This window comes from Copidosoma floridanum, unplaced genomic scaffold (assembly GCF_036245765.1).
Source record: "Copidosoma floridanum isolate Cflo_tuat_1 unplaced genomic scaffold, Cflo_Japanese_pri ptg000017l, whole genome shotgun sequence".
Classification (NCBI taxonomy): Eukaryota; Metazoa; Arthropoda; class Insecta; order Hymenoptera; family Encyrtidae; genus Copidosoma; species Copidosoma floridanum.
The window spans coordinates 12,256,329-12,283,906 of record NW_028321894.1 but is presented as its reverse complement, the minus strand read 5'-3'; the positions used below and the strand labels follow the sequence as shown (position 1 = coordinate 12,283,906).

The following is a 27,578-nucleotide window of genomic DNA, read 5'->3' as shown; positions in this document are numbered from 1 at the left end:
AAGAGGGAGTGTTTAAATAGGTGCAAAAAATTTATATTAGTTTCCCCGCAATATGTTGTAGATGCCAAAATCCAAGGCGAATAATAAGCCAACTGCGTACTCTGGGCTTCATTATCAGGCAATAGTGCGACGAATTGAGGAGCTCGAGAGAGAAGACGCTACACAAAAACAACAACTACTAGAACTCGAAGCACAAATCACACACATATATTTTCTAGAGCCAGTCATAGATACTATTAACAGAAAAATAAATAAATTAAAATTAGTCCGACAAAAAGACCTTACCCAAATAACCAACGAACTCAACAAATTTTATTTAACTGATTGTAATTTTAACAGATACTTTACCTTCCTTGATTCGGAAATTACAGAAAAGTCACAGAAAAGTTTAGTACCACTTTGGCTTGTATTATATTATAAATAAACACATTATTAAATTTTATTAAAAGTTTTGTATTATTTGTTCCCCTTAAAAATGGTTAAAACACGACGAGGGGGCAATAATGAAGAATCACAACAAGTAGCGGCTCAGATCCACGGGGAAAACGAAGGTAACTTAAGTGGAATTTTTCCATTAGAGGAGTCACCTCAGCCAAATACAGTGGGTGAAAATGATGGAAATATTTTCGAGGTCATAGGGGTCTAAAAGCAGCTAATGGCTGAAATCCTACCTCTCAACCCCGAGAATAATTCGGAACAAATTATTGACAAAGTAAATAAAGTCATCACACAAAGAACACACTGAAAGAACAATCGATGCGACTTACACATACGTACGATGCACTGGAGACCCATATAGAACGACTCACACAAACACAAAATCAAATACGTACTAAAAACGCACAACGTCAGGCAGAACTTATTAGACAATCAGAAATACTCGATAACTTAAATAAACAATTCGATCAACTCGCACTAAACATAGGGAAAACAACACAAACATTCCAAAAACTTAATCAAACAGTCACGGCACAAACACAAGCCATAGTCAATTTAGAACAGGAAGATGATCGCATATACGAGGCTATCGCCCAACACAAAAAAGACGTGGAATCGATCATCACCCGAAAATTAAATAACGTACAAGGCAGAGGAGTTTCTCAATTAAAAGTAGATTTACCCACTTTTAGCGCAGCTGCAAGTGATCGACCAATCAAATTCCTTAAAGCCTTAAAAACTTACATTGAAATAACTTCCATAGAAACTGACACGATTAAATTAGTATTATCTCAAGCATTAAAAGGCCCGGCACTTGATTGGTTTGAGCACATCGAAGAAAGAATAAATTCCATGAATGATTTTGAAACTTTATTTTTGAATAAATATTGGAACGCGACGGTACAAGCTAAAGTTCGTCGAGCGCTCGAATGGAATGCATACGAAGCCACAAATAATATGAGCCGTAGTGAATACGTGTTAAATTTGTATAGTTACGTGAAAATGTTATCAGCACCACCCACTGAAGCGGAGGCCGTTGAGAAATTCGCAAATCATTTTGACGAAGTCATACAGCAGTCTATAATTCTTCGGGGAATTAACAAAATTGACGATCTCATAAAACTCTTAGATTCTATGGATGCAGTAGGCGCGTTAAATAGCTCAATTTCGATTCGAGAAAATTCATACATAGATTCCGGGAGACAAATAAACTCAAGCCCTACGCGGAATCATAGCAACTTCCGAGCCTCAACACCAAACCCACCCAATAGCAATTGGCGTGACCGCGGTAACAATACAAGTAATACCACCATAAACCGAAATACGAACTCAGGCCAACAAACTAACAACGACAATAATAGTTCCAATCGACCATACGTAGAAAGACCACAAAGTAGCTCATACAATCGAGGGACCCAGGGAACTCAAATAAATTTAATTGAAGAGATCCCAAATCAGGAAAACGAATAGACGTTGTATCCCAAACCCCTAAAGATTATCAAACCTATACTTCATGGGATACAACGATCAGAGGGGGCATTACAAAGACAAGTATATTAAAAAATTATGAATCCAAGCCCGAACAAAAAAATAACATAAACACTTTACACAATACCACGCTACCACATGGAAATAAAAATTTAAAAATAATGTCGAAAATTAACAATAATCAAGGGAATCTACTTATCAAGGCTCAAGAATGTTTGATACCTCGTACATATACAGTTTTGGTTCCATTTGATAACCAGCTTGAAAAAAAAGTGACTGAGGAGAATAAGTCTAATATTGTTACAAATGCATGCCATTCCTACTCAATTTGCCATAAAAATCAAATATAAAGTTGTTCAGTAGTCAAACCAGAAATACATACAGTATTCGAAGATTTAAGACAGACACTACACTACTAGAAGAACCACACAGCGAAAATCTGTTGACCAATAAAGCTCTTGTATGCCCGGAAATAAATTTTGAAATCAAAAGGGTTAAGCTGGAGGCATTAATAGATACGGGGAGTAAATTACCAAGTACATTTGAATACATTTATGAGAAATATAACGACGCACGAAAAATTTTCCCTACTCTTCCGGTAATTAAGTTTCCAACATGTAGATTTATTGGTAAAATTTTTCTTGAAGCTAAGAAACAATCCAAGGCTGAAGTAAAAATAAATACCAGTAAAATCGCACTCAGAGCCATCTCATTCGATGGTAATGAAAGAGGAATATACGTTGCAAATAGATCAATACAGGGGGCAGAGAAAATTTATTCTACCACAGAGATCAAAGTATTAGCAATCGTTTCGATATTACACCAATTTCCTTCGTATATATTGGATTACAGTTTTAAGACATCATCAATCAAGAGGAGTAAAACCGTGGTAGCCATTTCGTTAAACCGACACATCAATCAAAAGGACCGAAGAAGTACCGAGGATTTCAATACATTAAAAATATTGGCAAAAAAACCAAACGATAATATACCTGAACAATCGAAAATCGACATCTAACGTACGATCAAACGATGAAAAATGGCACATAACCAAACAAAACATAATAAATGGACAGGAATATAATCGGTATAAACTAAAAGGGACAATCCTGTATAAATTATGTAACCATAGAAAGAAAATTCTTTTGCAAACATGCCTCGGAAAGGAGCCCATTACCTCTAAAGAAAAAGTTCCTGCTGGTTAAAAAAATGAGACATCTAAAAGGAAATGATGTTGATAATAACTAACAAAACTTATTCCTCAAACCTAATTTGTTCAAAGAAAAATTTTTTTTTATTTTCACAAATTAGAGGGGCCAGATGCAAGGGGGCACCTCTATTACCTAGAATTTATAATACACGCTTTACATTTATATTTATATTCTTTTATTTATTATATTTTCTTGTAATAAAAAATCCGTCTAATAAACAATTCAATAGTACACATTTTTTCTATATATACATATATTTCATTTTATAAAAAATTCCTATTTGAAAATTCAAATTTGAACGCCGCGCGCGGGGAATGTGCGTCTAGTACGTTAAGAAAACGCTAGAGCGCATTCACCCAAAGAAGGGAAAACCTGCTACTCAAAAGGAAATAACGTTAGCATAAAAAGCACCATTGCGCAATGAAATGAGTTCATCTTCCAGCGAACCTGGGACGCGGTATATCCGTTGCTCACCCAGACCTGGAACTTTTCCGTGCACCGGTACAATACCGCGACGAGCACGAAGGGAGAGAAAGAGACGAAGAGAGAAAGAGACGAAGTACGAAGGCCGATAGCTAAAAAGTAGGTGTGCACACCATCACCAAGGTAACACTTTCACTAACCGGTACCTACTTGGACTTTCGGTGCTCGACCGCTTTAAGCGTGGAGACGACGCATCCCCAAGTAGTCGAGGCACTAGGGTTAGCGACCACGTTCTTAGGCGAAGTTCCTGGGTTGATGACTTGAGCAGTGCTCAAGACACCCAAGGGCCCTGAGAACGACCTAACCTTACGTGACTTGGTCGGATAGGTAGTGACCTAACACTAACTTTCCGCGGTTGTCATAAAATTTCGCATTAGTCTAACCTAACGTGTTCAAGCAGAGATACTAAAGAGGGAAAATTCAAAGTGTCATTTTTGTAAAATTTTCTATTAAAAGGCGGATAAATTTTAAGTGAATTGTCGAGTATGTTATATATTGTTTTTTATTATTAACGTAAAAAATTGCGATCACTCAAATACAATTAATACATGTAAAAATTTAAGATATAATTTCCTTAGAATCATATGATTGAATAAATATAAGATAATTAAAAATAAATTGATTGTACTTATTTAAGCAAACCTTCCCCTCCACATAAGATTGCGAGTTCCTTTTTATAGTTTAAGATAAAAACTAGAAAAATAGCTGTTAAGATTTGAAATCGTTTAATAAACTGAGAATATTATCTGAACCCCAAAAAGGGACAGGAATGAAATAAAAAAGAAATTAGATTAGAAAAATATTGAATAAGTTGAAAAAGATATTAAATTATTAAATTAATTAAATTAAGGAAATATTCAGGAGAATTCAATAAAGTAATAATCAATAAACAATTGCTGTATATGGTGCAGGAATTAATTGATTATTCAACAGATAAATTTTGAAACTTGATAATAAATATTTTTAAGTATTGTATATAATCGGCAATTTGAGCAATTTCGCTCTTTTACACAGGGCCACGAACCCGCCCTCCGACATATAAACACAATCATTGTTTGTATGTTGGTTCCTAATTTTAGAGTTTTCTCGGTACAGATAATATTCTTAGCCGATTGTTACCACCACAAATTAACCGGGGTTATACTCGAAGAAAGGGAAGTCGTAGAACACAAAAATTTTTGTAAATTACATTGTAGGGCCACTGTTTCTAAATATTCATAATAGATACTCACATCTATATCGTTAAAATAATCGTTACAGACTGTTGGTCAGCTTAAACGAATAACGTAGTGTCGAACATGTATGTATTTCTGTATATACATAGAAACAATAAATGTACGTTTCTTGCAAATAAAGATAACGTGTGTACGTATTTAGAAGAGATTACTGATAAGAACTTTATATATGTTATTGAGAAATAAGGTATCCTCTTTTTTATTTATTGTTTGCTTGGTCAAGTGTACATGTAGTATTTCTGATATTAATCTTCTTTGTCTATTCTGTTCATGATCTAGTATTTTGGTTTAAGAAAAATTAAAGTTATGGCTGAATTCTTTTATAAAGCGACAACAATCTTATTTTTCTTTGTACTTTTGTGTTCGTTTAGCTGTTTTTTTAATTCTATCTTTGTCTCACCTACGTATGCTGCAGGGCAAGAATCGCAAGAGAAATGATACATGACATTGGTTTGATCGAGCTTATAAATTTTGTCCTTTCCAAGAATAATAACACTGTCCAATTTGTTTTAAATAGTAGGGTAAAATTTTATATTTAATTTTTTTAAAGTTTTTGAACAAAATTTGAAAAATAATCGGTTGTAAGGGATAGAAATTTTTATTTTAGCACTCAGATTGTCATTTAGTAAGAAGTTATTATTATTATTAGTATTTATTATTTGGTGAAGTCTTTTCTTGATGTATTTTTGTATAAAAAGATCAGTATAGTCATTATCGTGTAAAATCCCGTTAGCCATGAAAATATTATTCCTGTGGAAGGATTTATCAGATAAAAGAATGGCTCGATCAATTAAACCGTATACAGCATTGACTTTTAACGATCAGGGATGGTTAGAATAAAAATTTACTATTCTGTTGGATGAAATTGGCTTAACATACCAATTAGTGATTATTTTCAAGTTTTTATGTGTAATTTTAATGTCTAAGAAATTTATACAATTGTTTTTCTCTACTTCGCAAGTAAATTTCAAGTGATTGTCTTGTTGTCATTAAAAATCTGTAAAAATAGCCTGATCTTTGTGTACAAATATGAGAGTGTCATAGACGTATCTTTTATATATGAAAGGAACGCAATTATAATTTTCTTTCAACAAGCGCAGGGCTTCCATCTCAAGATCTTCTAAAACTAAATCAGCAAATAGTGGAGAGACAGGAGAACCTATTGGGCTGCTAAAAATCTGTTTCAAAATTTTTTATTAAAAGTGAAGTTAACATTGTTGAATGAAAAGTTTGTACATTCTATGATTTTATGATAGGGAATTTTCGATAATCTGTAGATTCGCATCTTTTTTCCAAACTATTTATGACTGATTCTAACGAAATGTTGGTAAATAGAGAAATAAAGTCTGAAGAAACAAAAATATGATTTACTGGTATCTTAAGATTTATAAATTATTTTATAAGTTCAACGCTATTATTTAAATGTGAAAAAGGTTTTTCAAAAACTTTTGACAGGAAATTATAGAGGGTTGAGGAGAGTGTGTGTGTAGGAGAATTAATTGATGAAATAATAGGTCTAAATGAAAGAGAAGGTTTATGTATTTTCGGCAACCCATAACATCTAGATAAATTTGTATTAGTTTGTGTTAGTTGATTATTATGATACTTATATTTTAAAAATTTTAAACGTCCCTTACCACCTCACATGGCGGCCTATTTTCATTCATCTGACCACCCGAACAGAAGACTTAAGTGAAAGAAATCCTGAGCAACAAGCGAAGACTTAGGTCAAACCCCATACGTTACTCCAACGTAACAGTATTATCGGTAATGAATACTTCCTTGCGTAATCTGCGTCTTTTTATGGGCAAATGATGCAAAGGAAAGAATTTTTATAAAACGACTTTTGTATAACACCCTTTAATTAGTGTTCCTTATTCCCTCAAAAAATGTGCAAAAGATGTTTTAAATGTAACACTAAAAGATGAACGTGCCCGCTTCAACTATTAATACTAACTTACGACTACTTTACAAACAACATCTTAAAATTACAAATGCTACATACCTCGGAAGGTCTATACATAAATACGTTTTTGTGTACACTTATAAATTACTGTTTTTTTGTACAGAAACAAACATGTTGTAAATATGCTTAGCATTAAATAGAAAGCCAATTTTTACATTATTTTTAAAATATGTTATTCACAATACGTAAAAACTATCAAAATGTTTTCTATGCACGCAATATACTCCTACTTAATCTCCAACACGTTGACAGTTTTATTTTGATCGCGAACGATTTCACTAGCGTTACAATTTACTTCTAACAGTCAAAACTATTATTGAAGTGGTTTGTAGGAAGCACCACTTCTATGCAAATATATGCTTCAATTGCTATACGTTATATTACAATGGTGAAACGTTTTTGTGTAATGTTAGATTCGCGCAAGTGAAAATAATATCATTTCTTTATTTGTTAATAATTATCGATAGAAAAAATAAAAAAAGACCTCATATAGCGAATGAAAACAAATTCTAAAGTACATATTTAGGACTACAATAACATTTGTCATTCATTGTTAATTAATATAAACTATTATTTATTATTACCATTTCTTTGAAAACACGGTAACATTTTGTCCTAAAATAACGATAAATTATTTTTCAGTATTCAAAAACAGTTTGAAACCAGAAAAATTACACCTCCTCGTTACTTTTATTAGTACTATATACAACTAATCACGAGTATTGCAAACGATTCTTGAAAAAGTATAGTTAGTATTTTTTTTCAGTTTTATCATAAACGATGTTAGAGAAAAAAAAAGGAATACTAACTAATAGTTAACAATAACATATAATCTAATTCATTATTAGTCTTAAATTGTGACGGTATTTTTAATTATTATCAGCTCTTATCACTTATTTACAAAAATTATTTTCACTGTGGCACATTAACAATAAAAACCTCCGTTTACCAGTCGCAAACGCGATCGCCAAGAGTATTACGCCCCAGCCCTTACGTAAAAAGTAGTCAATGTGAAAGTACATTATTAGTGTTAAATACAATCAACCTACAATGAACTAAAATTTTTACAGTTTGAATGGACCTCATTAGTCCGAATAATACATGTATTAAAATATCAAACATGTAATTGATTATTGAATAAATGAAAAATATTCTGTCCACAGCATTTTTGTGTATTTTAGTCCTGATGTAACTTCTGCATGTTAAGTTCTTAAAACCTTTATTGTGTTGGGCGTCTTTAATATTTAACGTCTATAATAGCCAACGAAGTTTAATAAAGAATATTATTTATTATAATGATTATTTATTTTTATTAAAACTGCAGATATCCTTTATTTAATACGAATGCTTAGGATATTCACAATAACTTTCTGTGTTGATCGATAAATAACTCTTACAACTGCATGACGGAGCAGTATGATGAATGTATAACACATGCAAGAAGTTAATAATGATTCTCACTATACCTCAATCAGATGGAGGCTGTAGAAATATTTGGAAATTACTTTCAGTGAAAGTGAATATAGTGTTGCTATAAATGATGTTTAATTTTAGAAAAAACACCTGATAAAAGCCGTATAACAGGTAAATGTAAGTCTGTAAACATGAGTACAACGGTTATTAGACATAAGTAGTACGATTTAGCTCAGTATTACTGGCAGGTCTAATTTTTAATAAGAATAATTGTTGTACGTAACGAACTTGTACCCTAACCAGTACCATCTGATAAAGGAATAATATTTTACATGTTTCTGACAGATTTTTAGATTCATTGTTCATTGTGGAGATGATATACTTGGAGTCGTATTGTTAATATAATTAAGGACGTTCGTGACAAGTAATGTTTTTTAATAGATTTCTTGAAAACTGAGACTGACATTGATTATGACTTCAAAATTTTTTATTCCACAAGTTAAATTATTCCACTATACTGTCATTTAAGTATTAATTAATTTAAAAAAAAATCGATTTAACATTTAAACTCACAGAGGAATCACATGAATTTTTAGTAAAATGAGTTGTATAATGTACCCTATTTTTTTGTCTGACGCAATCCCATAAATTTAACATAACGTTTGATATTCAAAAGGATGCAATAATTAATAAAATAAAATGAGCAGTGTAAGACGCATACGTATAGGTGAGCTTCTGTACACTACCGCATGGTCTCTTTCCCCTCACTGACCTCAATGATAACTCCTCTAACTGTAATGGAAGTCCTTAAGTACATGATTTCTAAGACTAATTAATATTAATGTTATGGATATTGATAAGTCGTAATATAATGCCTCTAAGTGTAAGTTCAATTATACATTAATTTTAACTACTTTTCGTGTTATCTCACAATGGATCTGGCTAACAGTTATGGTGGTACTTACAAACGAATCGTTATGAAAACGCCTTGTACAATGTAATTACTTATTTATTATTAAGTTTTGTCACTATGGGCAATGTCGTTTTAAACCCTTGTTCACGTACATCGAATAAGTAATAGCTTAAACTATTTTTCCCATACAACTCATACGCATTGTATTGGCTTACTATGATTTCTGAAATATATAAGTATAGGTACCATTACTTTAGGCCTACGGCAGGATATCTTCGATAAGGAGGAAGGAATTAATCTGACAATGTTGAAACCGGGATATTAAGTTTAATAGTATGCGTTTTGTGGCTCTACCTCAACTTCGACGTCAAATTGCGAAGAAAGCAAGTTGCCTTGATTTTTCGGTGTATTATTTTCCGTTTCACAATATTGGACTACGATCATGCCATGAAAATAAAACATCGGGACTTCGTTTCATCGTGTAGTGTATCTTGCTTCTGAAGAACTTATTTTATGATATGTCCCTTTTATGAGATTTTTATTACATATAATAAAATGAAAACGCAGAAACGGGTACCTGATTGGTGAACATTGTAATATTCTTGTATTTTAGGTAAAATCATGCCATTGACATAAATAATATCGGTATTCGAATTAAAAACTTTCATGACAAACAAATCAGTGATGACGTTTACAAGAACTGTCTTGGTGAGAGTTGGAGAATGCACCACTGCGAACGCGGCCCGTATATAAACAACCAGCAGGAACTAAAAAGATTGATGATACGAGAATATTTACAAATGTAAGGCTCTCTCTTGTATTGAATGTGCACAAAAGACACAAATAGGAGAGCCGTTAAGTAATTTATAGTCATTTGTACAGGGCAGATGCTGAATCCTTTGACACTGTTGATGTCTTTTATGTGTAAGACTTGGTGGTGAAAAACAGAATATGCAAATGTTACTCACATTTTTAGATTTTTGGAAAAGTAACTGTGCTGCGTAAGTTCTGCACATAATTAGATCAAAACATTTGAGCATAGGCTCATCATGGCCAACACAGTTCATAATATACATTATGAAAGCACCACAGTTAAATCCATCTTTTTGAAGAGGCCGTCTTTGTGTCAACACTCTCTAAATTTTGGAACTGCATGGTACAATATTAAATTAATTTTTTGCCTAAATACTTCTTGAACGGTGTATAAATTCCATAAAATTATTATAGCACATGGTCAAATTTGTATAAATATTTTTGATATTTCTGCAGGGATCAACATGTTGTAGGGTTTTTATTTTCATATCAATGATGTACAGAAACTAATGTTGTTTGTACTCATATGGCATAAGCACGAGTCTGTCAAAATCACTTCGTAAGTGATGTAACAAAAAATCAGTGATGGGCTTTATATTTTGAAACCGCACTAATAATGCGTAAGTTAATTCAATTGTGACAAAAACTATGTTATTCGAAAAATTTTTTTTTTAGTGCTGAAAGCGTCAATGACATTACCAGTTATAAACCCAGGGTTACCTGTTTTCAGTAAACAGTCATAGTTTGTTGACGATAATCTAAGCTACCACCTTTGCGTATACATTGTTGATCTGTGTCCATCAGCAGGCACGGATCTGTAATCACAAAATTAATGTTTCTTTGTACTCTTGTATAATCTTACCGTACATGGGTACTCTGTGTCCTTGTACTACTCTTAATTACTTTGTACACCGTTGGTGAGAATATTGTTTATTGGTAGAATTTATTTATCCATACCAGTATTACCACCAAAAACTCTATTTTTGACAGCTTTGGAATATTAATAGTCAAACTCAGCTATCTGCAATTAAAATAGCCCAAGGTCTTCTTCGATGTTTTTTTTTTTTCTATGCTATCATCTGTTATACGTTTCTTTTGTGACACGATTTTTGATCGCTTTCTTTTTGCACTTTTCACTTGCAATTTTTTAAATTTCTGGTGAGTTGTCACTGCAAGCAATTTGTTGCTGTTCAGCAGCACTTGTATCCATTTATAGTCCAGAATAAGTTTCTGTTTCCTCATTTACATTTGAATTTCGTCTATTGTTAAGTGCATTATTAATGAAATTTACATTATCACGTATTTCTTCTAAATATAAACAGGAAGCTCTACTTCCAACTACTTCCTCAAATCCGACAGAGGTATCATCAACGTCAGAAAACTGAAATTATTTAAAACACTATCGCTCTCGGTGGATTAGCCGATGTCAAACTCTTTATGCATCGCATCATTGTTATCTTCATGACATAAAGTACGGCTTTTACAACATGCTTCGTTTCAAGAAATGCGATATTTATTTCTCTATAGTAAACCATCATCAATCGCGTGACTAGCCAGTGACTCCATAAATTCATAATATTAGAGTTCTGCAGCATCCTCTTCAATTGTTGCTGCAGAATCTTTTTTGTTCTTTCCACGTAAACAGGTAGTTATTTGTTTCAACATCCATTTCGTGGGTTCAGATTTAAGTATCCCTCCTTTATCTTTGATATACTTAGCAGCCAACGTTATTAACTGTGTGGTCTTAAGAGACAACTGATCTCTTGTTCAACTTTTTTCTAAATTCAGTTTACTCCACGTTTGCTCAGGAGCTGCATAAGAATTCGGTAAGCATAATATTTGCATTGCAAAATCAGAAGTATTTTTTAACAAATAGTTGCTTGTTTTTTCATCTCTTAATTTTCTGATCGTGAACGAAAATTTTCTTGTGCTTTGGTTAATGTTTTTGAAATCATCTGGGAATGAGTCATTTTTCAATGCCACCCACTCTTCATTAATCATGTTTGCGAGATTGTTATTTGTATTGAAAAGAATGCAGTTAAATACAGGAAACACCTTATTCAAATCTGGATACTGTTACAAACACAATTTATTTACAGAATTGTCTGGATTAAAGCATTTTAAATGTTTCTTGTAATCATCAAATCAAACCTTTTTTTCAAATCTTTGCATAGTTCAATTAAGAAAGACTTACAATTTATACGGAAATTTTTTATATCGTCATTCTCTCCTGTGCTCTCATCTATTGGAATATAATATGGGCCACTGGAAGGGATAAGAAGTTCAACATGGCGTGGAAGAGTTAACGCATACACACGCACAGCATAGGACTTAAAGGCTATTTTTCCTCCGTGTTTGATAGAGTGCTGTACCTATATGCATACGAGCACTGCTGTAGATGTATGTACACGTGGGAAAGTTATTAGCAGCTACGTATTTTAATTTGGATTTTCGTGAGTTACATAGCTCTAGAGTATAAAAAAAGTGCATCGGGAGCTGCTTCCTGATGTGAATATAGTTTAGAAAAATGCACGGGCCTCATTGTCATCAAAAATTTTAACACGGAGGAAAAATAGCCTTCAAGTCCTATGCTGTGCGTGTGTATGCGTTTACTCTTCCACGCCATGTTGAACTTCTTATCCCCTTCAGTGACCCATATTATATCCCAATAATATCTTGTGTATGCAATCTAATGTTAACATCTTCAATCTATTTGTTCCACGTTGAATCCTCAGGATTATGACGGAGTCATTTTTTTCTGACCCTATAAAGCACCAAAACTCTTTATTAAGGTGAAAAAATCATTTATTTACAAAAAGCTAATAAAGGGCCGGGTTCGTCCCCTTTAAGTCCTATGCTGTGCGTGTGTATTTCATGTGCTACGTAAGAGTAATCGGATACAAGAGTAGTGCCAAGGAGAAAAAAAAAGACAAGAGAGTTGCGGAAACACACGCATCAAGAGTTATGGCGTACGAAAACACACACACATGTACTTAGTAAATAAGGATTTGTAGTACCTCGCCACATCTGTATATATGCTTGTAATTGCCGCGCCGCAAATATATACCAAAAGTACCGTCGTCTATTGTTGTAAGCAGCGCCACGTCCAACTGTATATGTATGAGTGGGAGTATATATGTAGGAACAGGAGTAGCTAGTATGACTGTCAATATACCTATGTACGGAGATATAGTATGGTAACGCGAAAGGCTGCACTAATTAGTGGGCCTAACCTATGACTTCTGTAGTAGCATTTGAACGAACCAGAGCTTCCCAGTTTTTTGCGATTTCGGTAGTTAAGAGAGAGAGAATCAAGAGTGAAGAAAAAGAAGACCAGCGACCACGATCAGCCAGCCGTACCAAAATATATTGAATTTTTACTCTTTGCTTTTGTAATTACTATAAAATACTAACCACGTTTATTAAATAATTATGAAAATCTAAGAGACTATTTCATGATTATGGATATAAAAATTGTAATTTGGTAAATACAGTGCTCTGGTATATTTTTTAATTAAATATTTAAATGTATGCTTCATGAATCTAAATTAGATATCACACGAGATTACTCTTAAGACCCTTTGTTTGTATTATAACAAAGGCACTAAAAATAATGTCTCAGAGGTCAGCATAAAACTACTCGTATTAAGTCATTTTGCGGTTGCAGGAACTGAATTCGATGTCCTTGTATCCCCATCCCCATTTTCGACATTATCTGAATTATTAATTATCATGATATTGGTCCCTGACATTTCAAGGTAAAACGTTTTTTCATACGGAATACGTATTTACATTAATAGGACTGTTTAGGGGTCACTGAAACAGATTTGTAGAGTCTATGAAACTTCAGCAAGTCCATAACCTCAAAAAATGTCATATCTTACCTTCTTATTGAAAAATAATGAGAATTGTCATTTTACATGTATTTTATAGCTGAAGACACAAAGTAGTATTTTTCAAGGTTATGTTGTAAGTATGTCTGGATTCAATTAAATAGACTCTATTATATAATTGCCCCAAGTGCTATTGTCGATGTAATGAAATATCCTGGATAAAAAATTTTTTAACCTTGAAATATAAACAACGAATAAATTGATTTTTTAAGGTTATGTCAAAAACGTAATGTTACAGATCTATTTATCTGATTAAGATTAACCTCATTGTATGTTAACTAAGTTAATGATTTCTACGTTACCAGACAAAAGTAAAGGATTAAAAGAGGTTTCATTACATAATAGTAAACGCCATGTAGTACCTAAGGTAAATAAAACTGTTATTTGAGTATAAATCATTAAAAAAAAAATGTTACTATACATGAGCACGCAAAGCGCGATTAATGCGTCCGTAACACAACAAAATTGTTAACATAACGAACTTTACTATACTAACATAGTCATGTTCATTATAATATGTAGTAATTTTTGTAAGGCTGCTATAATAATAGTTATTACGTAATGTAATAGGAATTATAATAAAAAATTTAATTGTTGCATTCACTCAATTGTATGGTAGCTCCTCTAATACATATGTTAATGTTTGATATGGTTATAATATTATTTTTAATACTATGTTTGTCAATAGAAAAATGGTCCTGATAAATTGGCAGCAGTTTTTCATTCAACATGATACACAGATTATTAACTGTTACAACGTTACAAAAAGATATTAAAACCCCTGCCAAGAAATTGATACAAACTATATGTTATTTTGTTTCTCGTGATGTACAAAAATGGATGACATTTAAGTTGTACGTTTGCGAGTCAGTTGAAATCTCGGATAATAAGATTTATCATTAATATTCACGTGAAAAAAAATGTATAATTAATGTACACTAAGACTTTCATAACGGACAGTAAGTACGTTTCTATCATACACCAACGAATGAGAGCATATTGATGGCTTGGTAAGAGATTATTGTGATTTGATAAGTTCTTCAAAAAAGAGGTAACTTAAAAATCAAAAAAGGGTTAGCATGAAAAAGTTTTTTTCTGTATATAACAGTTTTACTGCAGAACTTCTACGAATACGACGTTCTTGAACTTAAGCCATTTAACCGTGACAAGGTAACAAACATACACACACACAAACTATCGCCTTCATCATATTAGAGCAAGATATATATATATATATATATATATATATACACACACTTTAACATACAGATAGATGACACTCTCGAGGACTTTTATATTAAGAGAGAGACAGAGTTTGAATACATATACTCGCGCGAGAGCTGTTGCATGTGTTCATGCGTTTGTATACACTAGCGTGTAAATAAAAATTCAAAATCTATACATTTTTAATAAAGCCTTTTCATAACTTTGATTAGGTGAGCATGATTTACTGCATCTTAAAACTGTTGCAATGTTTAAGTATTCCACAGTCTCTTATTATCTAAGTCATACTGTTCTTCTGCGGTAAATTTTTATTCAATACGAGAAGAACCTTGGCTACTGTCTTTGGTCCTACCCAATTTTTGACTAAATATACGCGCGCGCACACACACACACGCACACACACACACACACACTTACACACACACACACTTACACACACAAGCACACACTAGTGGGCTTCGCTCCCTGTGCGCCCCACGCTAATCCCGAGAAGACATGGATTAATTTTGGACATTACATTACATTCATAAATTGTATTAAACACTGATATAAAATAATTTAATATTCTTTTTTTAAAAGTAAACAAACATTTCTGTTTAAAATTAATATTTGCTAAAGTAAACGGTGTGACATTATTAAATGATTTAAGAGTGTACAATAAAATCGTTCACAAAAAATAATTAAAGATACTGCTGTACCAATGGAATTAGTAATGTATGACATCCAATTAACAATATATTTAAAGAAGCTACTACCACTACCTTGTCTTATTAATTAAGCCAATTTTTTGCATGGTCCATACGTTCAAATAATTTATTTGGTTGAATTATTCGGTATAAAATTAAAATTCATTTTACAGAATATATCATTTTTTAACAAAAAAATTTGGCTATTCTGCATGTAACTCAAATTCTTGTAATGCAAAACAAATATTATAAATTGTGAAATTTACCTTTACTGAAGAATATTTACTGTGGAAAAAGAAACAGATCACTTAAGGGAAAATGTTTTTTGTAAAATAGATGTTTAAATCGCTCAAAAACATCGTAAAAAGATAGTGAGGTGGAGAGGTAAGCAGGCGTAAGAACAAATTAAAGAGTGGCAAAGGAGAGTTAAAGGGCTGGGCAAGACAAACATGAGAAGAAAATGAGGGGTAAGCTTTTACTTTCATTTTTGAAATACTAAAGTCTTAAATATGATGAAAGGTGGAAAAAAGACATATAAGAGTATTAATAAAGCAACATTTTAGGGAGTAGACTAATCTGACGATAGTATCTATATCAGTTTTTTGATGGAAATACTAAATAATGTTGAAGGAGGTCTACCACATTGAAAACTCAATTTAACAAATGGAGCAGTCATTATGTTAATAAGAAATTTGAGTATACCAGATAGTTTATGTAATAGCATAAGGTTATAAATGACGAAGTTATTAAAATGGAATACTTAAGCAGAAATAATCTTTGGTAAAAAAATTTAGCATTTGGTTTGCGTGCCATAATCACTTTTTATACTGAAAATAAACCATTATCACCATTTATGCTACATAGAAAGCAATTTTTCTTGACTGTACCTTTTGCAATAACTACAAATAAATTATAAGATCAAACGTTTAATGTGGTACGACTATTTTTTTTTAAATATTGTTTTGACAAGGTCAGTCACATGTTGCCTTATCAAAATGCTTGACTAAGGGTAGTAATTTCATGCAAAGTGAAAATAAAAATAACGCTGAGATAAAAAGTTTTCTTTAAAATGAAATTTCTCAATCGTGTATAAATTGACTTTGTCATTGTTCGTTTTGATTTCCTGCAGCTCTGTCACTCCATGGTTCAAGGGGGTTAATTGGCTTTTGATGTAACTAGAGAAAAGCACTCTATTCGAATATATACATATACATGTATACACATATAGATGTATTTGTTATTTAACAATTTTTATATATTTTATAAGAATATATTCATCATTATCATACAAACAAGAAAATTAAGAAACACGTAACGTAATGCAAAAATTTTTTACAGAGCGTTTGACTTCCTCAAACAATTTTTTAGTCATTTCATTTTATTTTACAGGCGAAATTGTAACAAATTGCTATTTTTATTTATGTTAAAATCAGTTTTCATGGAGTACTTTTGATTTGTATATTTTATAATAAATACCATTTTTATTTAAGGCACATTTTCATGGTTTTACAAAAAAATGACTGGCCGTGATCTTCACTGTTATTATTATTTTACGATAATGTAAAATTTCATAACTTCACGAACTTCACGTACGTATATTGTACCATACACATATCTACACAATAACTACTACAAAAAGATCAACGGGCCTGCTTGTTTGCGTCATGAGCACTGTGAAAAAACTAGATACTAATGTACCAAATTTAATTAATATTACGAGGAATCATGAACCCAGACTTTATCAGATAAATTTTGGGTAAAAATAAAGAAATTTTTGACTTCTCATAAGAAGAAGCTGAGGAAGGGGCAAAAAAACCGTAAAAAGACAATGAGAGTTAGCGAACAGGCGTAAGAATAAATTAAGTGGCAGTCATAGAGGTTGAGGGAGAGAAAGAACAGCGTAAAAATAAAATGAGGGGTGGCAAGCAGGTACAAGAACAAATTAAGGGGCGTTAAGTGATTAGAGGTAAGGATGGTTATAAGAAATTTTATTGTGTTAATTTTATATTGAAATAAAAATAATTTTGCCTTATTGAATTGGAGGTTTAGGGGGCTGCGGAAGGTTAAAAAATCGTGGAAAAAGAATGAGGGGGAGCCAGCAGGCGTAAAAACTAATAGATGCGCAGTGAGGTAAGGCTGATGGGGGGTAATCAACTTTATTTGGTTTTTTTGTATTAAAATAAAAGCAGTTTTGCCTTATTTTAAGAAGTGATTGCGGCAGGGCTTAGGGGCGGCCCAAGGGAAGAAAACTTGTAAAGGTGGCCAAGGGGGAGTCAAATTATCATAATGAGGGGCTAAATTAAAAGTTTATGTGGTTAGTTTCCCATTAAATTAAAAGTTATATTTTCTCATTTTAAATAAATATCCATTTAATAAACGGAGATCAATATAAATACAATTTTTTTCCTTACAAAGCTCGTGTATGATAAATAAAGTGTTAATGTCATGACTTGTATTTCCTGCTAACTTTTGAGCTATTCATAAGCGTTAACAATTAACTAACTTCTCACCTTTTTTCCAAACCATAAGAATAAACTTTGGAGAAACAATTTTGTAAACTTATTGCTATTATGGGTTCATACAGCTCCTTTTGTAAAAACCCTTTTTTCGATTATTTAAAGTTTGTAGTATTGTGTAGTATTTTTTAAAATTGTTCTGTGTCATCAGAGATTCTTAAGGATATTTTTTCATGAGTAGCTCTATTAATCTAGCACTCATTAGATAGGTTGTATCACTTAACTTGATACGATTGCTTTCAAAAACTGATTGTCAATCACCAAGCTTGTATACCTCATTTTGTTTTCGTACTCCATACCTTAAATCTGATAAATTCTTCTGATTCTGATCAAGTATTTGTAAATAAAAAATTATTTGAGTAATTTATATTGATTCTTACAAAATCAGCAGCTTGATTCTAATCAATATTATGTGAATTAGTATCATCATCATCTTTTTTACTAATGGCAGACTCGAACAGAATTACTACAGTTTTTTTGCTTTCTTGTTTTAACAGTAATTTTTATTAAAGGGTCTGAAAATTATTTAAAAGTTTTACGGAGAACTTTTTCAGCCTCATTTTTTTCAAGCATTAACAGTCTGTACTTTTCTTTGGCTGTCTCTCGTGCCCTTACCAACTGACGCAGAACGTGCTTCTCTTGTTGATACGTGATAATAATAATAATTCTCTAATGTCCTACAACGGACTGTATTGATTTCACTAGGTTATCCTAAATGTACATAATAATTGTCAGAATCTTTTTTGTAGTGGTAAAACCATTATTTTCTTTCCTATCCTCATTTATAACAACAAGTATATTTTTATGGTTATTTTAGCAGTTAGATCAGAAATTCTTTAATTTTATGTGTGAGATGTCTGAATTTATCTAATCATTATACACATGCCTCAAGTTAACTCTATCTTGACAAAGTATTAGCAAAAAACTAACGTTATCCCTTACAAGTTGCTTAAGTACTTAAGCATTTAACTGACAAAGACAAAAGCAGCCTACATTTTTGTGTTTACCTTTGCCGAAGAAAGCCTTCACATTATCTTGTCTTTCACAACCTACAACAATGAAAATCATTATAGAATTTGGCAAAGTCTCATCGGATGGGACAACGGTTTTGTGTTTGCTGATAAATAAGTATTTTACATCTGTTACGTTGAAAATGGCGTAGCAGTAATTTTTACGTTAACAAGATATTTCTTTATTATGAAAACAAGGTAAATAATTGTGGAAAGGCTAGCTAGCTATTTTACCATCGGCATTTACACCAATGGCACGTAACCGGCCATTTATTCGGAAATTGCAACCTGGTACCATTTTAAGGAAGTCTACAGTCATCTGGTCACCAGCATTTTTTACTAGTAACACAAGGTGAAGCGTTAAAGGTTGGGTTTTTAAAATTAAAACTCATTGCCTGGCCGTCAGTATTAGCACCAACTAGCACACAACGTAGCGTTGATACTTGATTTTTTAAATAAAAGCTAGTTGCCTGACCATTGGCATTAACTCCGACTGGCACACAACATAGCATTGTCACTTGATTGATTTAAAATAAAGGCTAGTCACTTGGCCGTAGGCAATTACATCAACTGACGTACAACTAAGCATCGATACTTAATTTTATTTTTTATTAAATAAAACTTAGTTGCTTGGTCGTCGGCATTTACAACAACTGGCACACAAATTAGCAATCACACTTAATTTAATTTTTTAATTTAGTTTTTTTCTTTTGTCACTTGTCTTGCCACGAATATTCAGATTGAATGGAACGCAATAGTGGGTTTAACGTGAAAAAGTATTAGGAATGCGCCAAAACTATCTTTGAATATAAATATTACTTTCTTTTTTTTATCTAGGAAGGGGTTGCAAAAGTAGCTCTCAAGGCAAGATTCAAGTAGCTGGATACAATTTAAGTTGTGCGATGGAGTCACTTTTTCTCCTCAGAGCTCAGAGCATCAAAATTTGGGTCCGTTACAAGATGTGATAACGCTTTTTTTTCTAATGCTATTGTGTGTTTTGTCTGATTCTCACTTTCATAAAAGAGGAAACGAGGCAGCGACTAGGTATTAAAGGATGCTGGTTGCCAAGAAGCCAGAAGATAAGATCATAGAAAGATAAAGCATGTAGTCAAAGAGATACGACGAATTATAAAATTTCGAAAATTTATTTGTATATGATATATTGAATAACAGATTTGTAACGAAGGACGCTTGTAACTACTTACGTTAATCTGAAAAATCAGGATTGAATCATATTTAACGTTAAAGAAGTACGTTGATGTAATAAGCGTTTAAGTATAGTGTTGTAAAGTATCGGGGAAATCTACAAAGTTAAGGACGAATGGTGTTAATAGGCTAGGGCTAACAATGAATGAGCAGCAGACTAGACGGTGTGAATGAGAGTGAGTGAGACCGATGCAATGAGCAAAAATCTATGCGAGCCAGTGGACCCGTAGTGGGTCACTTCTTCGCTAGCTCCCGAGTAGTCAAGATACGTACAGGTGCGCTTTGTAAGCGCAACTTTCAGCCACCTACTTCCAGACCGCATCATACCCTGGCTTTCAACCCACCATCCACCTCTCAGGAAGTTTCTCCAGGGCCCGAAATCATCTGACGACGCCGTATGACCCAAGAGAAGGATAGGACATAGCGAGAGAAGCAGCGGTGGAGAAATCCAGGACAAAAGAAAAAATGGCCCGTGTACAGGTAAAGTCGCGAAGCGTTAGGGCGTGGTATGTGACACCCGGGTTGTGTGAGAGGGTGAGTGAACTGTGAGGTTGAGGCCTAGGGAAAAAATATTCAAGTGATTTATGAAGAAGGCGCCCAGGAGTTTGAAACCCGCCGTAGTAAGGAAGTCACCAAGGGGAGGAGAGAGTGTTGTGTGTCTGTGTAAGGGTTTTTTGGGATAGAAAGAGAGAGAGATAGAGAGAGAAAGCCGCGTAGTCTGTGATAGTCTTCCGGGAGGACGGGATTACCAGGGTGGAGACCTTTGTGGACTAGCTTAAGTGTATGTGGGTTGGGGACAGAGCGTTGCATCACGTTGGATGGTATCGGCAACCTCAATATATTTTATAGATGTGTGTTGGTAAAGTAAACAAGAACTTCGATTGGAATTATTTCTTTGCATTTTTAAGTAATTTTGCGAGTTGTTACCTCTCCCTAGGAACGGCTAGTGCCTGACTAGCTGGCTGCATTGATCCCCCTTTTGCATGAGAATTTCAGGTCAAGGGACAATATCAACAGTGCTGAGTAGTGCGAAGTGGCATTAAGGGTGATAGAAAAATGTACAAGAATACTTCTCTGCACGAGGTGATCGGGACGGCCCTGTATCAGATGCTCTCGCCGTATGAGAGCCAGAAAATGCCTCATCACAGTTGAAACGAATGGACCAGATTTTCCAGATCACGTATATGTATGGATCGGGTTGTTCAGGTCATGTGTCTCGTTTGTCTTCTGCTCTAGGTAAACATTAAAGCTGGCCTGATCATTAAATAAGTTTGACTGACTGACTGCTCATAAAGGAGGTCATGGGCTTATATAGCTTAAAATCTGTTGCCTACTTATCGTCCCCACTATGGCCAGGTACGACGAGACGTACATAAGTTCTTAGAGTTAGTCTGCATCGTCTTGTTATAGAGAGAGAAAAAGATTTCGTATATATTTTCCGTCTTCATTTAAATATATAGTCTTGGTTTTGGGGTACTGCCTATTTTCTAAAGAATATCGTATGGCAACGACACTGGTCCCAGAGTTCGCTTGTCAAATATAGATCGCATTACAGTTTAAATAATTTTTAGACTTGGGAGCCCTTGATATTGTAAACGTTAAAAAAATAGAATAATAGAGGTATAGCATACCACTTTCAAATCTCATTACACGAACGATGGCCAACGTGTGAACTAGACATCCTTGCTTATAAGTCAGCTTAGGTTACTACGTTGCCTTCTTTGAGAATAGCTTTGGAAGGAAATAAAAGGATAAAAAATAATTATTAAATTTTACCAAAAGACATGGATAAATCTGTTAACAAAAAAAGAGAGAAGAAAATGTAGACCAGTTTTTGCGTCTTTATCTTGCCCAATTTCTCCTTATACATATTTATTAATGAGAGTTGTATGAAAATGTAAGCTTGCAAGAAAAAAAAGAGGAAAAGGAAGCAAAAGAAAAAAAAAAAAAAAAAAAAAGAGAAAAAAAAAAGAGAGAGAGGAACGTTGAGCTCATCCTCAATGAAACACCCTCTAAGGCTTTAATAGTTATTTCGAAAACTTTTCCTTTGGTTGATGCGGTATTTTCAAATACAGGTACATATTTTTTAGCTTAATTTCAGTGGGATGCATAATTAAAGCTCACAAAGTACTAGTTTTCTCCCAATTAAATGAGCCACAAAATACCGCACAAATACTGTCAGTAGTTCACCATATTAATCTGAACGCTGAAAAATTTAAAAGCCAGACATAAACTAGACAAAATTTTAGTTGAGAAGGTTTTGCGATGACTTAAAGCTTCAGATTCCAGTATTTGTAAAATAGCAGCAGCTACCTTGGTGATCAGTGCTATAAGGGTTGAAAGTCAATTTGATAGAGGGTTGGAGCAGAAGAAAGAACAGAGTATTATCAAAAGGAATAAAAGGTTGGGTAGATCGAGAAGAAATAATGCAGTGCCTTAAGTGCAGTTATTATAGCTGCCTTGCAAGTTGTGAATACTAAAAGCAAAAGTTCTCGAGATGTCATGTCGTCAGTAGTGCTTTTGAAGGTGCATGTAGTGCAGTTAAAAAATCGGTCGGTAAAAATTATGCTACGATTTCACGCATCTTTCTTCTTCCTATGAAAATTGGTGGAGCCTTACCTTTGATATCCTGGTATGCTGGTTTGAATACAACCAGTTTTGCTGTCCATAAAGTAGCTGGTGTTATAAAGAGCACTAATGCTGCTAAGTAAGTCAAATAGCTGCTAACAGAAATTGGAGGATATAATTAATTAATGGAATCTATGGCTCTTAGAAAAGGTTATTATCGCAAAGCACATAATACTGAATTAGAAGTATATTTAAAACATTTTGTTGGAAAACGTTAAAAAAAAACTTTTGAAAAAAAGTTCAAAGAAATAAGATTATTTTATGGAGGTTTTTTTAACATTGTATCAATGAATTAGCCTTAAGTCTTAAAAATTTTCTATTTTTGTATAGTATTCATAAAAACCAATTGACCAGCTAAAGGTTCATGGCTTTGCAAAACAGCAACAATAATTCTTTATTTGAAAAGTGTACCTGAAGCTTACTCGGTAGCTCAATGAAAATATGTTAATAATAGTGTGTACTGTGAAAATGTAAGTGACGATCTTTATTTAAGATGATAAGTATGGATTGCTTCAACGAACTAGTAATTAAAATAAGCTCCTTTTTTTAAGAACTTTCGATGGTGTAGAAACTAAAATAAGTAGAGCATAAGAACTACCTTTCATAAATTTAATTTAGATGAATATATTATTAACATTGTCTGCATCTTATTGTCTCTAATCCTAATTTATACATTTGTACATCTTAGTAAAGTTATATAACTAATTTATAAAATGTTTTCGATAAAATTTTAGCTTCGAAATACTATGGAAAACTTGACATGTGCAACCGTAAAGGGATCAGCTGTAGACACGTATTTTCGACGTCAAGTTGAATTATCAAATATGTACCGAACAATGGAGGCCAATAATTATAACACTGCTGAAGAAGCAATACAAGACGTAAAAATAGGGTGAGTAGACGTTTTAGTTGTTGTTTTATAAATTTTTTATAGTGCACGCAATTTTTATACACTGTAGTTGCTTTTCAATAATAACATGTATTTTTGAAATGACGTGTATGTTAGGAATGGATCTCAAATCATCCGAATGTTTTATGAATTTCACACGTATCATTTTTTAAGATCCAATATTCTATTTTACTCTTCTACAATAATTATTTGTATAAATACTACAATAATTGTTGTAACAAATGTATCGTAACAGTCAGTACTAAATAATGTTAAGGCTAAATAAGCGTATGATTGGAATTGCTTCCCATAATTTTCTAGCTTGATCAAATTATTTCCTAAAATGAATCAATTTTTGTGACCGAGATCACGTCCATCTATTTTCGAGGCGGCGTGCCACTTAAATTACTTAGTTTGTCTTTTTGGTACTTATTAAGCTATAAACACTTCATAGGGATTTAAATTACTTTTCTTATTTTTATGCGCAGTTCATCGTCATCTATGGGTTTCTATAATATGGGACACAGTCTTTTTCCGGCAAAGCTGTCAAATGGTAGTATGACGTATTATTTTTAATTCTTTAATAATTTTTTATTGTGCTTACTGTGAGTGTTGCTCTCTTCTACTGCAAACTGCCTCAATATACCATAGGTAAATGTTAACGAGATAGTTAGTGTACCTTGCTACTCTTCTTCTTGACTAGTTATTTTTTTTACATAAATCCTTAATAAAGATGTAGTATCCTCGGGTGTGTCTATGCGTATGACCGATGAGCGGTGTTTGTAGAATGTGTATGGACATATTCATATGTGACACATATTTCTAGCCAGACAGCTCTCGATTATTGTACACAACAAATCTATCGTAAGAACCAATATGGTCTTCCCCTTACTATTAATAAATAAAGTAAAGCAACACAAGTGTTTTAATTAATAACCTTGAAACAGCAAAAGACATCATATATTGAAAATGTAAGCCACTAACTCCTCTGTTAGTAGAAGTGTTAATGCGAAAAAAATAGATGACAATTCAAGCTATCTGTATGTCTCCCCTTATATTCATTGCTTATTGCAAATACAATGATCGTATTCTATGGATACTTCTAATATGTAAAATATTTGTATGTTGTATGCTGCTGGATCTTACAATCTGATACTCATTAGAATAAATAATTTAAAGGTATATGACCATACTATTTAGCTTTTTTTTAGTGAAAATTTTACAGCATATACATTTAGTAAAAATATTAAAGTAGGTTCAATCAAGAAATTAATTAATTTGATGTTTTTATCATAGAAACATTAGAGCTAAGAGCTGTGTTGTTTTGTTACAGTATGTTCTAGACTTATTTACTCTTGCAGCTTATAAATTGTCATATTATTCTACTAAACAGCATCTGAAATGGTTCTAAAATTGTGAGAAGGTCATGGGTACTTAAAAAAAACTAATTACTAGGTGTATAGTACAAAAAATCTCACTTTATCCTGAGCTTACTGGATCTTAAAGCATACACTTTTTTCGTGTAAAAATTATAAAAGTTCAGAGCATGCGTTTAATTAAGTCTTGTTATTAGAAGAACTTAAAGTACAAAATTCAGTTGATTTTAAGCGATAAACAAAAAATTACTCATGGTATATCGAGATCCTGAAAGTATGCTTGTAGAAAGTCACTCAATGTCATAGCTTAAATTGCTTACAACATGTATAAAACCAGAGTTAAAAGTTTATGAAGCTGAAGGCACGAAATAGACCCAGTTACAAATTTGTATAGGGTTGACAACAGCAATTTCATAAATTCTTAAGTTATAGAAGCATACGAATTGTTTAATTATGAGATAGTTAGTCACTTATAAATGAAATAAACGATTTTGAAGGTAAAAAACCGTAAACCCAAATGCACTGTCAAAGCTTAGGGTATGTAAGTCACTTATCTTGAAGTGTTTCAAGAAATCCAATACATAAGTTACCGTATTTTAAAATATTAAGCCCTGAAAGCGTAGAACTCTCTTTTTTCTGTTACAGAAAATAGGAGTTGAAAAATTACTTAATCTTACAATTGTGAGAACTTCAAGGAAAGAAGATATATGCAATAACGAGCTTAAAAAATGTAACTTACTATATTTAAAATTTTCTAGCATGCTTGTAGTAGAAGTAGCTTGGTTTTGAGGTTAAGAAGTATTGTAGGAAAAAGTGTTCTTGTAAGTATTTTGTTACAGAGCTCTTTTAAATTCACAGCGCATCAAAAGAAAATATTAGGTAATGTAAAGATGAGATTTCATTGCATTTACTTCATTACCTACACTGTTCCATACAATATCTCAGTAATTCATTGTTTCACTTTTATTATAAATATCATATCCCTCGAGGCGTTTTCAATAAAATTTCGACATTTACTGCACCCTTGGTTCATTGGTAAGGCAATTACGGTTCACCATATAAAAACCATTCATCTCAGATAGATCTTTTCACCCTTCAATCCTGCCTCATTGGTTTCCAAGGCTGAAAAGTAGCCTTTGTGGTGATTACTTTTTTCATTTAATTGTTTCCAAACTGTGACTAATTATTTGGCCATTGGCATTTACACTAGTGGCACACAGTCTAGCCATGTTTTCAAGCTATTTGCTTTGGTGTTGGTATTTGTACCAACTGACACACAACCTAAAGATTTAAGTTCAAATTAAAGGTAGCTGCTTGGCCACCATTATTTATACCAACAGAGTTCAAATAAGCGTGGCTTTTACAATAATTTATGATATTATACCAACATCCAAGTAAAGTAACACATAACAAAGTATTTTAAGCAATACAAGAAAGAGGGAGCTTCATAAATTTTATTAATTGTTTTCTGTAAGACTAACCTTAAATTTTCTTTGCTAAAGGGAGTTACAACCGTGACTTTAGTCAAGATTTACTTAGAAAAATGACCAGGATCGCCGGTCATGAGTAGATTGCACTGGCTGGGCTCTTCAGGTTACGTGATGAGTCAAGCTAGTGCTGTTGATATGATACCCAAGCTGTCTTGACCATGGGCTGAACCGACCAGGTCCTCCAGGTCATATACTGAGCCTGACTATTACTGTATAGGTGTAACACCCAAGCTGGCCTGACCATCAAATAAATTTGTCTTAAAGGAAACCGTGGGCTTCTACAGCCAAAAATCTTGTTATTGTCAACAAAATGACCAGAGATAATGAGATATGGATAAAATATATATTTTTTTACACTTTTTTTTCAATATTCACGTTCTTCTTTGTAGACATTGCAAATATTCGTGAGGATACATGTTTTCTTGCTAAGAAGTATTATGCGGTATTAATACTGGTTACATCGTTTGATCATCTATATTAATAATGTGATCAAAAGTAGGTCACTTTGAAGTTTTGCGCAATTTTTCGGCTTCATAGCCTTTCGTATTATAGGAGTGCTAAAAAATAAAGGGTATCAATGCTACATGCTGATATTGATTTGCATCGAGCAAACCTTGACCCGTTATAAAAACGAAAACATTCTGGCTTGCACATCTGTTTATTTAACTATGTCACCTTTTTATTAATAGCTAAGACAAAG

The 27,578-nt window shown here is 32.9% G+C and overlaps 1 protein-coding gene across 1 annotated transcript in view; it reads left to right on the top strand.

Moving 5' to 3' along the window:
- Nmdar1 (glutamate ionotropic receptor NMDA type subunit 1) overlaps positions 1-27,578 on the top strand; it is a 1,366,481-nt gene that overhangs the window by 1,046,846 nt on the left and 292,057 nt on the right. Inside the window, exon 15 of the mRNA XM_089592421.1 lies at positions 23,858-24,015. Within this exon, the coding sequence (XP_089448547.1) occupies positions 23,858-24,015 (158 nt within the window). The remainder of the gene's footprint in view (positions 1-23,857; positions 24,016-27,578) is intronic.